Below are 16368 nucleotides of genomic sequence, written 5' to 3' on the forward strand. Positions count from 1 at the left end.
TTAATGATGTCTAGAGATACTATGACCTAATCTAGCCAATAACCCTAATAGAGCAGCTTTTACTGAATGTCATCAACTAGCGATAGGATTCTTGACACTATTTTTAAAACTCAGAGTCCCATACCAGCTTTTAACATCTTTATAAATCTAGTTTGAATCCTCCCCCCAGCTCTCTGTTCCACCTGCGTTATGAAGCTCAGAACTAAATACCATTCTTTAATAAAGGTCTAATAAATTTTGAATAAAAGGGGGTCCTACTTGTAGAATTTCTATCCTTAAAATAATAATGTATCTTGCTGATTTTGTGACTAAATGTCCAGAGGTTGGGCCGATGTCAGCCACGCTTGGCTGCCTTGACGTGGGGGGAAAAAGTTGCCACCTTATCACAGATAAAATTTCCAGAGCTCTACCTTTTCAAATTTTCAACCGTCACTTTCCCGACACACCTGAGGCTTACCATCTGAATTCAGTCCTATTGGAACTGTACCTCACTTTAACCCCTGCATCTTAGAGCAGTCAATTAATGGCTCTAATGAAATTGACAAAACAAAACATTGGCTTTAAGGCAATTATCTACATATTAAAGTGGAATGTCATCATTCCCTGAACAGTTTAGAAATCCCACTTTGGGGAGCGACTCTTTTAAAAGGATATGAATGTACCAAAATCTTAATAGCAATTTTTCTAACAGGGTTGAGAGGAGTTAATATATACAAGGCAGATGTGGCACTGAAACGGAAGATTGCCTTTCCTCTATTCAATACTATAAAAGTCTGGAAAAAAAAAAGAAGAAAAAGAATATTAGATCCCATTTAAAATATATTAAAAGTTGAAGTATCTTTCTTGGGCAAATATTTGAGGAAATCTTTCGGCCTGATTTACATGTTTTCAACTTAGCCTTCTTTTAAACCTTTAAAAAAAATCTTCTTGGGATCCCAGTCCTAAATGAAAATACAGCTACTGGTAAAATTTGGCAAAATACACATAAGGGTCTCATATAGCCTGGACAAAACCTGGATACAGTTCCTCTAAATGGAGAGTTAAACTAGCTAAAATCTCTCTATTAAAAACATACTTGAAATCAAAACCTCTAAGAAAACAAAGCTCCCCTTTGGACTTACTAACTCACTGTCGATTTACAGGCCACTGAACAATGTACTCTGATAGCACCACGTTTCCCAGTTGGCCCTTTCAATTTCATTCTAAGGAGTATTAGCGATTCTAGCCTCTCGCTTCACTTGAAAATTCTCCAAATTCTGCCATATGTAGTTCTTCCCCTAGCATCTCATCAGAATATAAAATGAGAGTAAATAATGTACCCTTCGAATAATTTTTGGAACGCTCCATATTCTGGCCTCAGACTTGGGCAAACAGTTTGCAAGCATTCTGTCACGTGTCCCTGTCTCTGGTTGCCCGGAAAGGAGTGAGTGCTCCCTGGTGAAGCCGTGGAAAGCGCAACCACAGTTTCTATTCTAGGGCATGGCTCTGCTGCTGCTCTCTTACTTGCTGGGTCTTGGAGGAGGCAAAACTGCAGGGAGCCCAGAAAGAAGCCCAGCCACAGTGGCAAGAGACGGTAAGAAGGAGAGCTGAAGTCACTGCTGACGCAGCAAACGGCTCCTCAGTTTTTGCACTTTTAAGAGCCCACCATGAAGGAGATGAAGAGCAGTGGCTGAGCAAATGAGAATAGAAACTGCTACTGCTTTAACTATCAGGGCCAGAAAATTGGTCACCTAGGGTAGGACGGGAACTAGTTCGGAAGTAACCAGTGAGGGAAACGTTGGGGTTGGAGAGGGAAAAAAAAAGAATGGAAAATAAGGAGGGAGAGAGGCAGTTTCTGCCCGATGGCACCATCTGGGCCGGCTCAGATCAAGAAGGATATTATACCTGGGCTCTCTATTGATCAGGTGATATGTCCTTCTATACTGGACATCCTTGGGGTTTTATCCAATATTGGAGGAGCGAGGAGGAGAGGTTAAAATAGAGGTTAAACAGGCCAATTTGGGGGAAAGAGACCGCCAATCCCACTTTGAGGCAGATCTTCCTGTTTCTCATCTTCCCCAGCACTACCAGAGTGGCTTATGGTCCCAAGAGAAGATTCAGGAAAAAGAGATGACATCCTAATATGTAGGCAGGCATGACTCACACTGCTGAAATACTCAAGGAACTATGCCTGGACAATTACCTCCTAATTTCTGGTCTGTGGGTTCCCCTACTACATAGTACAGCACATGCTGTGAAGAGAGCAATCCAATGTTTCTATATAGCGACTGAAAAAACAAAACACAAAAAAACCCTTTCAAGTAAAAACAAATAGAGTCATTGTTCTGAATGAAGGGTATGCTGAAGAGGGGTGTTTTCCTATTTTCCGGCTGTCTTCCTTATAGTAGTAATGGTATTTATTAAGTGCTTTCTTTGGAAGTTAGAATTTCAGTACTAAACATTGGGGAAAAAAATATTATAGAAAAGATAGGCAAAAATGAAACACGGTTTCTGGCCCTCAAGCGGTTTACCATCTAGGAATTTGAGAGGGGAGAGAGGACAGCCAATAGACACACATGGAAGGTTTAAACAATAAAAGCAAAATAATATAAAAGGCACGAAAATAGTGGGGCCGAGGGGAGACGCTCAGGCAGCGGAATAACTAAACCACGGGGGTTTGTCGTTTTCTTAAAAATCTCTGAGGATGAGCCTCACATCCTCCCTGGGTTGCCTAAAATTAAAATCTACAGTACAAAGAAATGTAGATGCTTTAGAGTCTACTCCGTCGCTTTGACATTGCAGATAGCAAGCCTAAGCATATCTATCACGGCCTGAAAAGACATTTTTGAGAAACAAATTTCTCGACTCAACTTTTTAGCAAGGATAAATAATTGTGGGCTAACTGTCCTAACTGTCACTGGAGTAAAACATGAGTTCCGATCGGGAAAGGGACTGCACCTGAAATGCTGATCTTATAGACACCCCTCCACTTAGTACATACAGAAAGCCCTAATAAATACCAGAACTAACACAGCGCAAAAGAAATGTCTGAAACCCAAACAACTCTAAGAGGCGGAATCTGATTTGTACAACTAACAAGTTGGTTTAGAACATGAGCCATCACTTTGTCAACTCGTTTTTTCCTTCCTTTAAACCAAACATATAACCACAAAAATAAATTGCATGTTAACCCTTTCCTTAATGACCAACTTTGTCTTAACCAATTATCCAATTCCTGTGAATATTTTTCAGTCAGGATATTGTGCCCCATAAGGCCTGCTTGTAGCCCAATTTTGTAAATGAATCTTCCACCCTGGAACACTGCTATTTATGTGGAAGTTTATACTGTCCCAAACTATAATGAGCCTTTCAAACTTTCCAAGAAACAGAATTACTAAGTCAGTATGAGATAGGCACTTGTTGCATTCATAAACCTATAGGCACTAAGCTAAAATGACAGCATTTCAATGAGAAAGAAATCTCTCAAACCTTTTTGTTAATATAGTACGGGTCCAGGTCCTCCAGGGGCTCGGACACCATTCCCGGAGGGATGTCTCCATAAATAAATGGAAGGGATTTTCCCGCTTCCAAGTCACTGTTTGGCTTTGGCTTGTCCTCCTCATCATCCTCTTTATGTTCTTGTTTGGGCTTCTTAGCTTTTTCTTCTGCAGAACGGTTTTCGATAGCAGCAAGAGATTCTCTAGTAAAGTGGCGGAAGCTTTCGGGTCCTGGTGGTACCAACAATGCCTGTGCCATCTTCTCATCCTGCAAATTTAATTACGTTTAGCCTCTTGCATAAGAATCTCCTGCAGGGATAAAAGCAAAAAACGGCAAGTCAGTCAGAGAATCAGTGGACGGCGTAGAAAGACAACTGAGCATTATTTAATCTCTCATTTGGTTTTGCCAGTAGAGAAAAACTGGAACTGTTCACGTTAAATATTGCAGAGTCCTGGATTACAAATTTAACTTGTAAACATATCGCTCTTCCATCGGATTCTCGAATACACCAAATTTACAAAGGCTATAAAACATCTGTTCTAGTGGTTCGGAGCCAAGAAAAGCAGAAACACGGTTATTTTCTGTTGGTGATTCTAAGAAAGCACTAGCAAAAACACAACTAACTCTCGATTTGTTTGAGACTGACTGTCTCCTCTTTTGAGGCTGTTTCAGCCACTTTAACATAAGCAGAAGGTGAGTTCTGAAAGGAAATAAGGAGAACCTAAACTAGGTAACTTAACTTCTTTTAAGTGGACCGATAGAAAGGTTGGATGGGGGGTGGGGAGAGTGGCTGATTCAGCTTGTCTATGTATTCTGTCAGCTGAGTCCTATGAGCATGGATAATAGAGACTTGGGAGTATATAGTTCCTTCTGGTGCTAACTGCAATTAAATTTAACTTTTCATTAAGATGGAAATACTTCCATTTAACTCTCTACCATCCGTCATTTAATCGTTTAGACAAGACTGCTATAGCTTCGGCTTTAGGGAGCTGCAGGAAAGGAGGCAGGAAAAGTCTGTCTTGGTATAGCCAGGGATTCTAGGCCCAATTACTTGGAGAAAGCTGGCGGTGATCAGTATGGTAGAGGGCGGAGTGTCAAGTGTCTCCAGATCATTATTCCCTTCCTTCAAAGCATTATTGTGGGCACATCTCCTCCAAGAAGCCTTACCCGATTAAGCCATCTTATCCCTAGCTCCCTCTCCCTTCTATGTCATCTCTGCATTTGATATGTGCCCTACCCTCGACTCCATAGCACTTATGTACATATCTTTAAATTCTATATAAATTATTTAATGTCTGTTTCCCCAGAAGACTGTAAACTCACTGTGCGAAGGGAACGTGACTGCCAATTCTGTTGTTCTCCCAAGGGCTTAGGACAGTGTTCTGCACATAGGAAATGCTCAATAAATACCATTGATCGATTGTTGGTGATTATTTGTAAAACGTTTGTGATGAAAAACCACTAAAACACTTTTCTTTAAAAAAAGACACTTCTGACAAAATCTGTGAAAATTTAGGAAAGACAGATTAGAAATTATTACAATATACAGTATACCATTTCACTCATACAACAATCCATTGCTAAAAGGTAAAGATTTACTCTAAGATCTGCCTGGAGGGCGGCACAATTTAAGGGGCCGCAAAAGTCAAACAACTAACATCTTTCGCTAGCATCGTGAATGGTAATTTGTCCATCTCTAGATAATAAGAAAGAGGGAAAAGTGCTAATTTATGTATAAACTGGTAAAAATCAGCCTTAGAAAACTTCCCCAACTTTTAGGTACATCAGCACGTAACTGTCCAGTAGCAGACCGAAAGAACGTTTGGAAGAAAGGTGTGCCTGTCTGGTTTTAACAATCATCCAATGGTATTTATTGAGTGTTAACTGTGTGCAGGACGCTGTACTAAGGGCTAGGGATAGAGCCGGTATACACGATCCCTGTCTACAGGGAGCTTACAGCCTAGACAGGGAGACAACCTTACACATCTGGAAACCACTGCTTTGGAAGAATTATGCTCAGCTGCATTTTAACTACTGTAGCTTTCAAGCCTTTGAAAATGGGTCACAGTCTGCCAGAGATTCCTAAACCAAAAATGAATCTCTTAAAGTCTGGGCAACTGAATACCATTTAGGCACTGAACTGTGGCAAAGTCATCAAAAGAGTTCAGACATGGGACGCTTCTGAAAGGGCCACATGCCATCACAGCTCCTCACCCCCAATTGAGCTCTTTTTACAAAGAGCCTAAGGTGTTGGTGTTGGGGCCAGAGCATCACTCTACGAATTAGCCCTGCTTCTGCCTGGGGGAAAGTAACGTGAGCAAAGTTCGAACATGCACTTGGCAATGCGCTCCGCCCCTGTCCACCTACTGGCTCGCTAGACTCGGTGCCTCAGTGAGAACGTGTCCAGCAAGGACCCGAAACCGGGTCCTGAAGCATTTCAGGACCAAGCCTCCATCATTCCCCAAAGGAGACTCCATCCAAAATTCATGCGGCACTCTAATCACTTCCAATTTTTTGCAAGTTCTTTTGATCTATTACCGTGTCCTGGAAATGACACTGCCTTTTGAAGCAGGCATTTTCCAGCACACAACCTTCAATTTGGGGCTTTTACCTTGTCATTTATGACACTATAGCTATGCACAGCTATAGCATTTTATTCAAAATTTCTGATTTCTAAAACACCTTCCCTTGGTTGGCAGTCGATAAAGCGTAAACTCTCCGAACGGTGCCCATCAGTAAAGATCAGTTGAAGTTGATGAATAAATAAAGCAGCATTCTGAAGCCAATCAAATGCAGAATCTTTGGCATTCTATGAAACACTCACAAAGATGAGGAAATTTTCCTTTGCCACCACATATCATCTACCAAAGCTCCACCACCTGAACTTCCCAGAATTATTGACAGTCTGCTATATTCAGTGTGCCTATAGTTCTTTGGTCAATAGTCTCTCTTTGTGGGTATTTTTATGATTATCTTACAGACAAAAATCGATTATTTCTGGCATGAACTGGTGGTTTCCATGGCAACAGGACCAAGTCAGGAGGCTGTAAATTTGTCATCTCTGTGAATAGAAATTTGGCCAGCTCTACTCACATCTCAGGGATGAAACATGAGCAGTTGACAATCAGTCAGAGTGTAACTTGATCCCTTCAGTGGCCAGCACCTTGGAGAAACTAGTTGGAAGGATGGTATTTACAGTTCTCTCTTGAGGCGCCAAGCCCTACCTGTGAATGAAAAAGCAGGGATTAGACCTGGATTCAAGCAACCCTCAAGTAACAGTGATTAATAACAATACTGATAGTAGTCATATTTAAAAGTACTAACTATGTATCAAACCTGGCGCTAAGCAGAAGGCATGATAAAATACAATCGGATCAGGCGCAATCCCTGTCCCACCCTGGGTGGCTAATAGTTGAATGGGGAGGGAAAACCGGTATTTCATCTCCATTTTACACAGACTGGGGGGAGAGAGAAACAGACACAGAGAAGTCACTTGCCCAAGGTCCACAGCAGGCAAGAGGAAGGGCCAGCAGTAGAACTCACATCTCCTGACTCCCAGCCTTATGCTCTTTCTACTAGCCCACCCTGTTTTTTCCCCACCTGCCACATCCACGCATAGAACGACAACAGGGGGAGAAGAGGGAGCACTTTCAAGTACTGTCTCCTTACACCTCTGGCCAGACACACCCAAACGCCATACTAACAGTTTCCACTTCACCTGGAAGTTTGGAGAAAACAGCCAGAAATGTCTCCGGGTTGGTTGGTGAGGGAGGGAACGGCTACAGTCACTAGAGTTATTTCCTCAGCCATATCTGACTTTCTAGACAGGCTGACACTACTTACAGTCCCACATTTTCTGAGCTCTCCAGATTCATCCCAACAGAACCTCACATTCTGATCTGATCTGGGTACATATCAAATGGGTGGTGCCCTTCGTCATCGTGTCTTTCTCCTAGAGACTTCTCTGACATTAGTCAATTAGACCTCGCTACTGGTCCCTCATTTTAAACTGCGGGAGACCGAATGAAGAAAATTTAAAGGAGGAAGGAGTTGTCCGGAATGTGTCTACAGTCTGGCAGGCCCTACCCTGTTTGCAGGGGGTTGAAAATGATTTGGAAATGGCACAATAAAGCTGTTAATACAAATAACAAGGGGTGGAATAGATTCCAATTCTACATTTAGGAATTGCTATAGTTTCCTTCAACAGTTCACTGTGTGTTTTCCGGCCTGTGTTTCATTTGAAAAGTCAATCAATTCTTGGTGATTCAGGGATTGGCTATCCGGCGTGGGAATTACCAAAGCCTTTTCTCTGCTTCTTTCTCCCTCCTTCAGTAGTTCAGCACCCACCAAAGAGTAATGAGAATCGAGGAAAGAAGACGATTCTCAAGTCCGCCACATAATATCGCTTATCGTCTGCAGTTCTTGTACAAGCTGATTGGGGAAAGAATGTTAACTTCAAAGCTCATTAAGATGTTTTCCATTCGGGTTCCACACTGGGTGATGTTTTGTTGATGCTGCTTAACTAGGGTTAATGGGAAAGAATCAAGGTATAATCATGACTGTCCAAATCACTTTCAAACCACCAAAGAAGTCTTAGACAAAGGAATTAAATTTCAACACTGAGGGAGAGGAAAGTGAAAAAGACAGATGGGGTCCAAATGCTTAACTCTTCCCTAATTATACAAGCCACAATACATAGACAAACTTCCATCAACACATAAAGTTCTATGAACACACAAGCGTTCTTGGGCCCAAGATGGAGTATTCACCACGTGAAGGAAGCAGATTACATGTTTAGAGCTTTAGGAGAGTGAAGAAGGGAGAACGGGGCTGAAGTCCGGTAACACTTTCTTTTAAAAGGTACTGTGCTGTTTCCCAAGTGACTAGTACCTCCTCTTCCTAAGCTAATATCCCATAGGACTCTGGGAAATGTAGGTCTTCCGGATCTTTGAAAAAGGAATCTCAGGAAGAGAATGGCTGGAAATTCCAAATAAAAGGCATTAAAATGAATTAGCCCAAGACCCCGCGATAGAACTTCTTTTTTTATCGTAGTTGCTAAGGGCTTACTTACGTGCCACGCACTGTACTAAGCACTGAGGTAGATACAAGCGAATCATCTAGGACATAGTTCATGTCCCACCTGGGGCTCACGGTCTTAATCCCCATTTCACAGATGAGGTAACTGAGCCACAGAGAAGTGACTTGCCCAAGGCAACAGAGCAGACAGTGGCAGAGTTGGGATTAAAACCCAGGTCCTTCTGAATCCCAGGCCTGTGTTCAATCCACTAACCATGTATATAGACTTATTCTTGTTTTCTCCTATCTGACATTTTTGGTTTTATCCATTGTACCTCTTTTTCCCCTCTTGTTTCCACTGCATTTTTACAATATTTTTCTGCCTGTCTTCATCCATTCTATTGTGAACTCCTGGATGCCGGAAACTCTTTCTTCAACTTTTATTGTAACCTATCGAGTGCCTAGTTCAGAGCTCTGCCCACAATAGACACTGAGTATATACTGATGATGATGAGGATGGTGATCACTACTACCGAAATTCAGGTAAACGGAGGGGAAAAGTTAGCATGCTGAGAAATTATCACACCACCACCTATCGTGGTAGCCCTCTCTGCTGAGAAAGACTCCCGACTGAAAAGGCTATCAGCGTCATCAAGAGTCTCTGAGAAAGTCATTCAAAGCACACCTCCTGATATACTACGTTCTGGAAGTCCTTCACAGCAAGACATTCAGAGGACTGTAAACCATCATCCTACAGACTGACAATAGGCCAGAAAAATATTGCAGTTTTCTGGGAAAATCCAACTCACAACCACTGAGAGCATAACGCCATCATCCAATTCTGCTCCCTATCCAGCAACGCACGGATAGACAAAGAAATAAAATCCGAATCGAGCAAGAGTTGACATCAAATGCAAGACAAACCGAAACAATAATGAAGCCCTTCATGCAGTCAGTTCGCTCGCTCTGAGCTAATGCTCACTGCCACACAGTCTCACCGGGTCGGACACATGAGGGGCGTGGATGATTAGACGCCTAAGACCTTTCCGTATGCTGAGCTGCAGTGGGTCAGACACAACCACAAAGGGTGCAATAAACATTTTAAAGACAGAGTCGGTCAACTGTATTTATTGAGGGCAGAGCGCTGTACTAAGCACTTGGGAGAATACAATAAAACAATATAACAGACACCTTCTCTGCCCTTACCGAGCTTACAGTCTAGAGGGGGAGACAGACATTAATATAACTAAAACTACATAAACGTACATAAGTGTTGTGGTACTGGGAAAGAAGATGAACAAGGAGATCCCGTCTAAGTGATGCATTCATTCTTTCAATCGTATTTATTGAGTGCTTATTGTGTGCGGAGCACTGTACTAAGCGTTCGGAATGTACAATTCGGCAACGGATAGAGACAGTCCCTGCCCAACAACGGGCTCACAGTCTGAAAGGGGGAGACAGACAACAAAACAAGTAGTCAGGCATCAATACAATCAAGATAAATAGAATCATAGATCTATACACATCATTAATAAAATGAAGAGCGTAATAAATTACACAAAGTTGCACAAGTGCTGTGGGGAGGGGAAGGAGGAAGAGCAGAGGAAGGGAGTAGGGGTAAAGGTGGGGAGGAGGGGCAGAGGGAAAGGGAGGGCTCAGTCTGGGAAGGCCTCCTGGAGGAAGGGAGCTCTCAGTACGCAGAAAGCAACGGGAGAAGAGGAAAGGAGGGTTTAGTCAGGGAAGGCTTAGAAAGTGGGGAGAGTCACTGTCTTTCGGATATGAGGAGGGAGGACGTACCAGCCCGGAGGCAGGATGTGGGTGAGAAGTAAGTGGCAAGATCATTGAGACTGAGCTACAGTGAGAAGGTGGGCATTAGAGAAGCTCAGCGGGCAGGAGGGGAGCGAGGTGAGATAGAAGGGACAAGGTGATTGAATGCCTTAAAGTGCTTTTAAGTGCTTGATAGTAAAGCAGAGCGACAAATCACACAGTAGAGAAATGAACTGCTAGGGAGGGACTTCATCCACACATAAGTTAGGGGTGCAACAATCAGGAGAGAGGTTGGGTACCTCAAGAGAGGCTTTGAGAAGAAGGACAGATCAAGAGGCGAAAATGAAAACCAGTGGCAGGGACCGCATGGTAAAATAGCACCGTAAAGGGTAACACGGACTACCGCGTTAACTGCACATCGCCCTCTCCTGCCACAACCCTGACTACGATAATCACAGAAACAGTGGTATTTGTTAAGCATTTACTAAATGCCAAACGCTGTAATGAGCATTAGGGAAGAGACAGATAGGTCGTACACGGTCACTGTACCACATAGGGCTCCCCGTCTAAGTAGGAGGAGAACGGGTCACAGAGGTCACAAAGCATGGAAGGGGCAAAACTGAGATTAGAACCTATGCCATCTGACTCCCAGGTCCACGCTTTTCCCACTAGGCCATCTCACTGCTGGTAGGTTCAGCTTTTAAGATGAAGGAGAGATTTAAATAAAACGCAAGCCAAAATGGGCATTAACTTAGTGTCACTGATCTATTCTCTCTTTTGTTATTGCACCTAAAGAAAATCCAGCATATTTCCTCCTTATCATCATTTTTCCATAGTGTATCTAAATGACACATCCATTGTCCATCCATTCCTTCATTCAAGCCCTTACTGTGTGCAGAACACTGTACTAAGTGTTTGGAAAGTACAATACAGCTCTACTGCATATATTATTGATATGTTATATGCTATGATATATTTTAGCAAAATCCTGTGGCAAGAATCACTGAAATTATTCAAAACTGCAAATTTATAATTAAAAAGATTAATATAGGAGACAGCTCTGGCATTGATTTTTTTTCAATCTAACGATGACTGCAGTCTCCAGCATTCTTACATGGCATTTTTATTTTTGAAACCATGGCACTGAGGCAAGTAATAATATGTATCAGAGACAAAAGCAGGATGAAAAATTCAACAAAAATATTTTGCTCATAACATGGATGCTTTTAGTATCAAATAATTTCCCCTTATAATCAGATCTTTTCAGGTCAGTTAAATAATGATACAACCAAAGCATAATTTATGTAATTTTTTTTATCAGCATCTGAAAAAATATTTGTTTTGATTCATTTCTGCAGTGTTCATAACAGCTTTGGAGCCCATATATGCTCCCTCAATAGTCATGAAATCTCTCCAATAAATCTCTCTTGGTTTTTATTAGGTTACATACGCATGTCTCCTGAACAATTTCTTCTCTAAATCCCATCTCTTACACATAGGAGAGAGATTCCTTTTTCAAAAATGACTATTTTTCCAATGACTTTCTCAGCAAAATGAGCAAAAATAAAGAAAAACATGGTTCACCAATGTTATTTGATGATTCCCAATGGACAATTTCTAGATCTTCCCCTTTACTTCAGTAACTTCTAAAGCCCTTATAAACACTGCGATTACCAGTTAGGAGGAGGAGGAAAAAGCCAGGTCATGGTACTTTATTTTACCCCTCCTCCCATAGTATTTATAGAGCCCCTATTGGGTTAAGCAGCATGATCTAGTGGCATGAGTACAGGCTTGGGAGTCAGAGGTCGCGGGTTCCAATCCCCGATCCGCCTCTTGCCTGCTGTGTGCCCTTGGGCAAGTCACTTCACTTCTCTGTGCCTCAGAGACCTCCTCTGTAAAAAGGGGATTAAGACCGTGAGCCCCACATGGGACAACCTGATTACCTGGTATCTACCCCAGCGCTTAGAACAGTGCATGGCCCATAATAAGTGCTTAACCAATACCATCATTATTATTATTATTATTCTTAAAAGCATTATGAAATTACCAAAGACATAACTCTACCCTCAAGGGGTTTACAATCTATTGGAGGGAAGAGTAAGGAAAAGAGAACTGAGGGTGAATAAATCAGTCAATAGTATTTGAATGTTTACTTGGTGCAGAACACTGTATTAAGTGCTTGGGGAGTACAATCCAATTAGCAGAACCCAAATCGTGCTCCCGAGAAGTTTATAATCTAGACAAAAATAATATAACAGATAATACATGATTAATCATAGTACTCTCGGCTATTTCAGAACACGCTTTCTCATTGTTTTGTATGATAATAATAATAATGGTATTTGTTAAGCGCTTACTATGTGCCAAGCACTGCTCTGAGCACTGGGGGGGCGGTGATCAGGTTGTCCCACGAGGGGCTCACAGTCTTAATCCCCATTTTCCAGATGAGGTCACTGAGGCACAGAGAAGAGAAGTGACTTGCCCACAGTCACACAGCTGACAAGTGGCAGAGCCGGGAATCGACCCGTGACCTCTGACTCCCAAGCCCGGGCTCTTTCCACTGAGCCACGCTGTAGATAAGCAGACAAGTGCCGTAAGGTGGCTGCCGGGACACCGACTCACAAGCAGCGTCATTAAAGACCAAGGACGACCTGCAGTTCACCCAAATTACTGCCCTCAATTGAAGGGGATGGTACCGGCGCACCAAGGCTTCAGATTGGAAGGACGGAGCCCGCATAAGGGATTACACCACATCGGCGTCAAGGGAACGTCGTTCAATTCTTTGACTCATCCGGTAGCTATCCGACAAGGTGGCACTCAGTCAGAGAGCTGCTCTGCGTCATGAGCTTCCGGAAAGCTCTTTGGAAAAACGTAAAGTCGAGTATTCCGTTGAAATCGAAATCTCCTAGAGAGCGGAGGACACTGCAAATCATCATCATCGTCGACAGCACTTACAGAGAGCCACAGCGGCTGGGATTGGCCGTACAGGACGAAGGCACACGGGTACACGACAAGAGAAGAAGTTAGAGACAAAATTGCTGTCACTGAGACTCTTCAACTGTAATCTCTCTAGTCTGTGGCTTGGCAGCTCACATACACACACCACCACATACAAAAACCCTTCCCCTACCCCCCCAGCCCCGACGACCACGACCCCAGACCGCTCTTCTTCCGTACCCCTCTTGGCCCGGGCCATTCCGTACTTGCGTTGAGAGCATTCTGTCCCTACGCGTATGGTGAATCACCGACTGATTACATTACAGAGTCGGGACATTTCCGCAGACCTCTCTCGATCCAAATTGCCAGCACGTGGGGACATCACTGCTTGATCTACAGCAGTGCCACTGCAAGACCAATTGAAAAACGTTTCTTCGTCAGAAGAGCGGCCACTCTTTAACCACCGGGAAGAGCAATATTATATGATTTTAAAATACACTTCGCCGGTGGTGCGGTCACTGTGCCCATTCAGTTCTCCTATAACCCAGGGGTTCGATTCTTGAAGAATCCCCCTGGAAGGGAAAAAAAAACCCCTCACAATACAGCATGCTGTCTTGGCTTTTGCCACTGTCAGTATGCACACAGCTGTTTCTCGTACCCAGACAGGTGCACACTGTCATATGAACCTTTCCTAATGCCTCGATGTTCTATCCAAAATGTGTAGTGAAAGCACGTGTTATAGAAGAACTGAGCCTATTTTCATTCTTGCCCTCTGGCTCGGCAGAGGCGAGCCAAAAAGGAGACGGGTCTGCCCTCTCCAACTGGGTAATTAGGTCCCGAAAAGCACCTACAGTTGGCAAAGCCATGGTGAGAAAGTCCAGGGGAAATCAGGACAGAAAACATTAGATGATCCGCAGCTTTGATCACACCAGGTGAAACTCTGAAAGGCTTGTGATCATCGGAAAAAAATATTCTAAGTCTTCTCTAAACCCGACAAATACTAAAAGGACACAGAGCATGTGGGAATCGTTTTTACATAACGCTGTTGGTTGTAATGTTCAAGTTATGAGAAGAAAGCACTGGAAAGACATGGTATAATGTCACTGTTAGAGACCCCACAGTGGCTACTTCAGCTCCCGGTTCTCATAACCTCAGGTGCTACGCCATGAAAGAGTTGCAGCATGTTTCCTATGTAACTCTACGTAACCTGAGTGCTTGGCTTAGGAGTGAGAACCCAGCTGGTCTGAAGTGACGGGTGTAGCGTGAAGCACAGCCGTGAAAGATCAGTGCTTCCAGAATAGTCTGGGAGCCAAAATGGTTCTAAAGCAAGCAATCGATTGACCGATCGTATTTATTAAGCACTGTCCTGAGCTCTTGGGAGAGTACAATACAAGAGTTGACAGACATTCTGCCCGACCTCAAGGAGCTTACTGTCGATATATAAAGGGACAGAATGATAACCACCGAGTCTACTGGGAACCGGATTTGGGCAAGGGACCCAAAGGATCCCCGGGCCGTCAAACCACAGATACCCGGTGCACGTGTGTGAGAGAAGCGCGTCCCCATGGCGTTGGAGCAGTCCAAGAAGGGCCACGGCAAGCCCATCCCTACACAACCTCCCAGCCGTCCTCACTGGGGCCTGCCCAAGCCTAAACGGAAAGCTGTGGGAGGCCTGGGGATGAATGAATCCAGTCCTAACCCGGCCGGACTTGTAAGATGCCTATCGCTGCTAGGCCTCAGCGCCACCGACATTACATCTGCTCAAGCAGCAAGAGAATCACAACATGCTCCATCCCACAGATGTCCGTTATAAAGATCTATTTCTTTGTTCTTCTTTTTAAAAAAGTGGTATTTTGTTAAACGCTTACTACGTGCCAGGCAGTGTTGGGGTAGATACAAGCCGATCAGGTTGGACGCGGTCCGTGTCCTTCGTGGGACTCCGAGTCAATCACCGTTTTACAGATGAGGAAACTTAGGCAGAGAAAGGTTAAATGACTGGCCCACGGTCACACAACAGACAAGTGGCTGAGCGGCATTAGAACCCAAGTCTTTCCGACGCCCAGGCCCGTGATCTTTCCAGTAGGCCACACTTCTTCTCATTTGAATGGTGAGATGGCATTATCAAACACACAACACACACACACACACACAACCACTCTGTCTTGTGCTTTTCCTTTCCCCATTGTTGGGCAGGGATTGTCTCTATCTGTTACCCAATTATATGTTCCAAGCGCTTAGTACACTGCTCTGCACACGGTAAATAAATACGACTGAATGACTGAATCTTCATTGACCACCTCCAGCAAAATGGTGTTTCTTTAAGGGTTTTTGTAACTACATACGAAGCCATCATTGTAAGAGGAAACACCCTAGAACCGGCCAACTTTAGAGCACGAGTCCGCCTCAGCCACTGCTTTGTATCCAACAGAGTTGCTAGATGAATAGGATGCTGGCTACGCTTTGGATGTTAAGCAATTTCTTTCCCAATGCAGTTTGTTTACTAAATGGAAACAGAACAGGAAAGCACTTTATTATCACCTTAGTGGTGAGTGTGGACTGCACTTAACGGTCGCTTATGCTTTAAACCACTTTATCTGCACACTCGTTGGTAAGGCCCGCATGAGACAGTTTACGCGGGGTCAACAGAGGGCCCAGAATGCGGGATTCCACACTAACGTCCAATCTGTTGAAGAAAAACAATATTACTGCAGAAGCTATTTGTTTTGGTGTGGTTACTAGGCAAACAGGATGAAATTGTTATTACAAACATCACGTGCCATTTAAACTTTAAGGAATTCCAAGAAGTCTTTGGGAGAGAATTCAGTACCACCACAAGAAAATTGAGAAAACTGGGAGGTCACGGTCGCTGGGAATACAGCAAATCAAGGGGAGCAAATTCTCGTTGCCTCCACGCAGGATTACTAGAACCGCCTCCGTCTCGTCACTCTGCCTCCAGCCCACCTTATATAGGGCGAAAGAGAGGAGCGCCTTCTTTTGAGCAGAGTTTTGGATGCATAATGAGACAAGAAGGAAAAGCCAAAATAACCAGGTGCTGTGGACAACAAACGTCAGCATAAACGAGAGTCTTTGGGTGAGCACGATGCGGCTGGGGCCGTGGATCCCACGTCAGCTCCTTCTAGACTGTGTGCTCCTCGCGGGCAGGGAACGTGT

The 16368-nt window shown here is 43.6% G+C and overlaps 1 protein-coding gene across 10 annotated transcripts in view; it reads right to left on the reverse strand.

The window, feature by feature from the left end:
* The window catches only part of SCN3A (sodium voltage-gated channel alpha subunit 3), a 113879-nt gene that overhangs the window by 83736 nt on the left and 13775 nt on the right, over window positions 1–16368 (reverse strand). For all 10 annotated transcript variants that reach the window (XM_029071783.2, XM_029071780.2, XM_029071778.2 and 7 more), the window contains exons 2-4: window positions 6571–6701; window positions 3469–3785; window positions 655–773 (exon numbers count right to left, since the gene is read on the reverse strand). In XM_029071783.2, coding sequence (XP_028927616.1) covers window positions 655–773; window positions 3469–3735 — 386 coding nt within the window. In that variant the 5' untranslated portion in view covers window positions 3736–3785; window positions 6571–6701. The remainder of the gene's footprint in view (window positions 1–654; window positions 774–3468; window positions 3786–6570; window positions 6702–16368) is intronic.

Source organism: Ornithorhynchus anatinus, chromosome 9 (genome assembly GCF_004115215.2).
Source record: "Ornithorhynchus anatinus isolate Pmale09 chromosome 9, mOrnAna1.pri.v4, whole genome shotgun sequence".
NCBI classification, from domain to species: Eukaryota; Metazoa; Chordata; class Mammalia; order Monotremata; family Ornithorhynchidae; genus Ornithorhynchus; species Ornithorhynchus anatinus.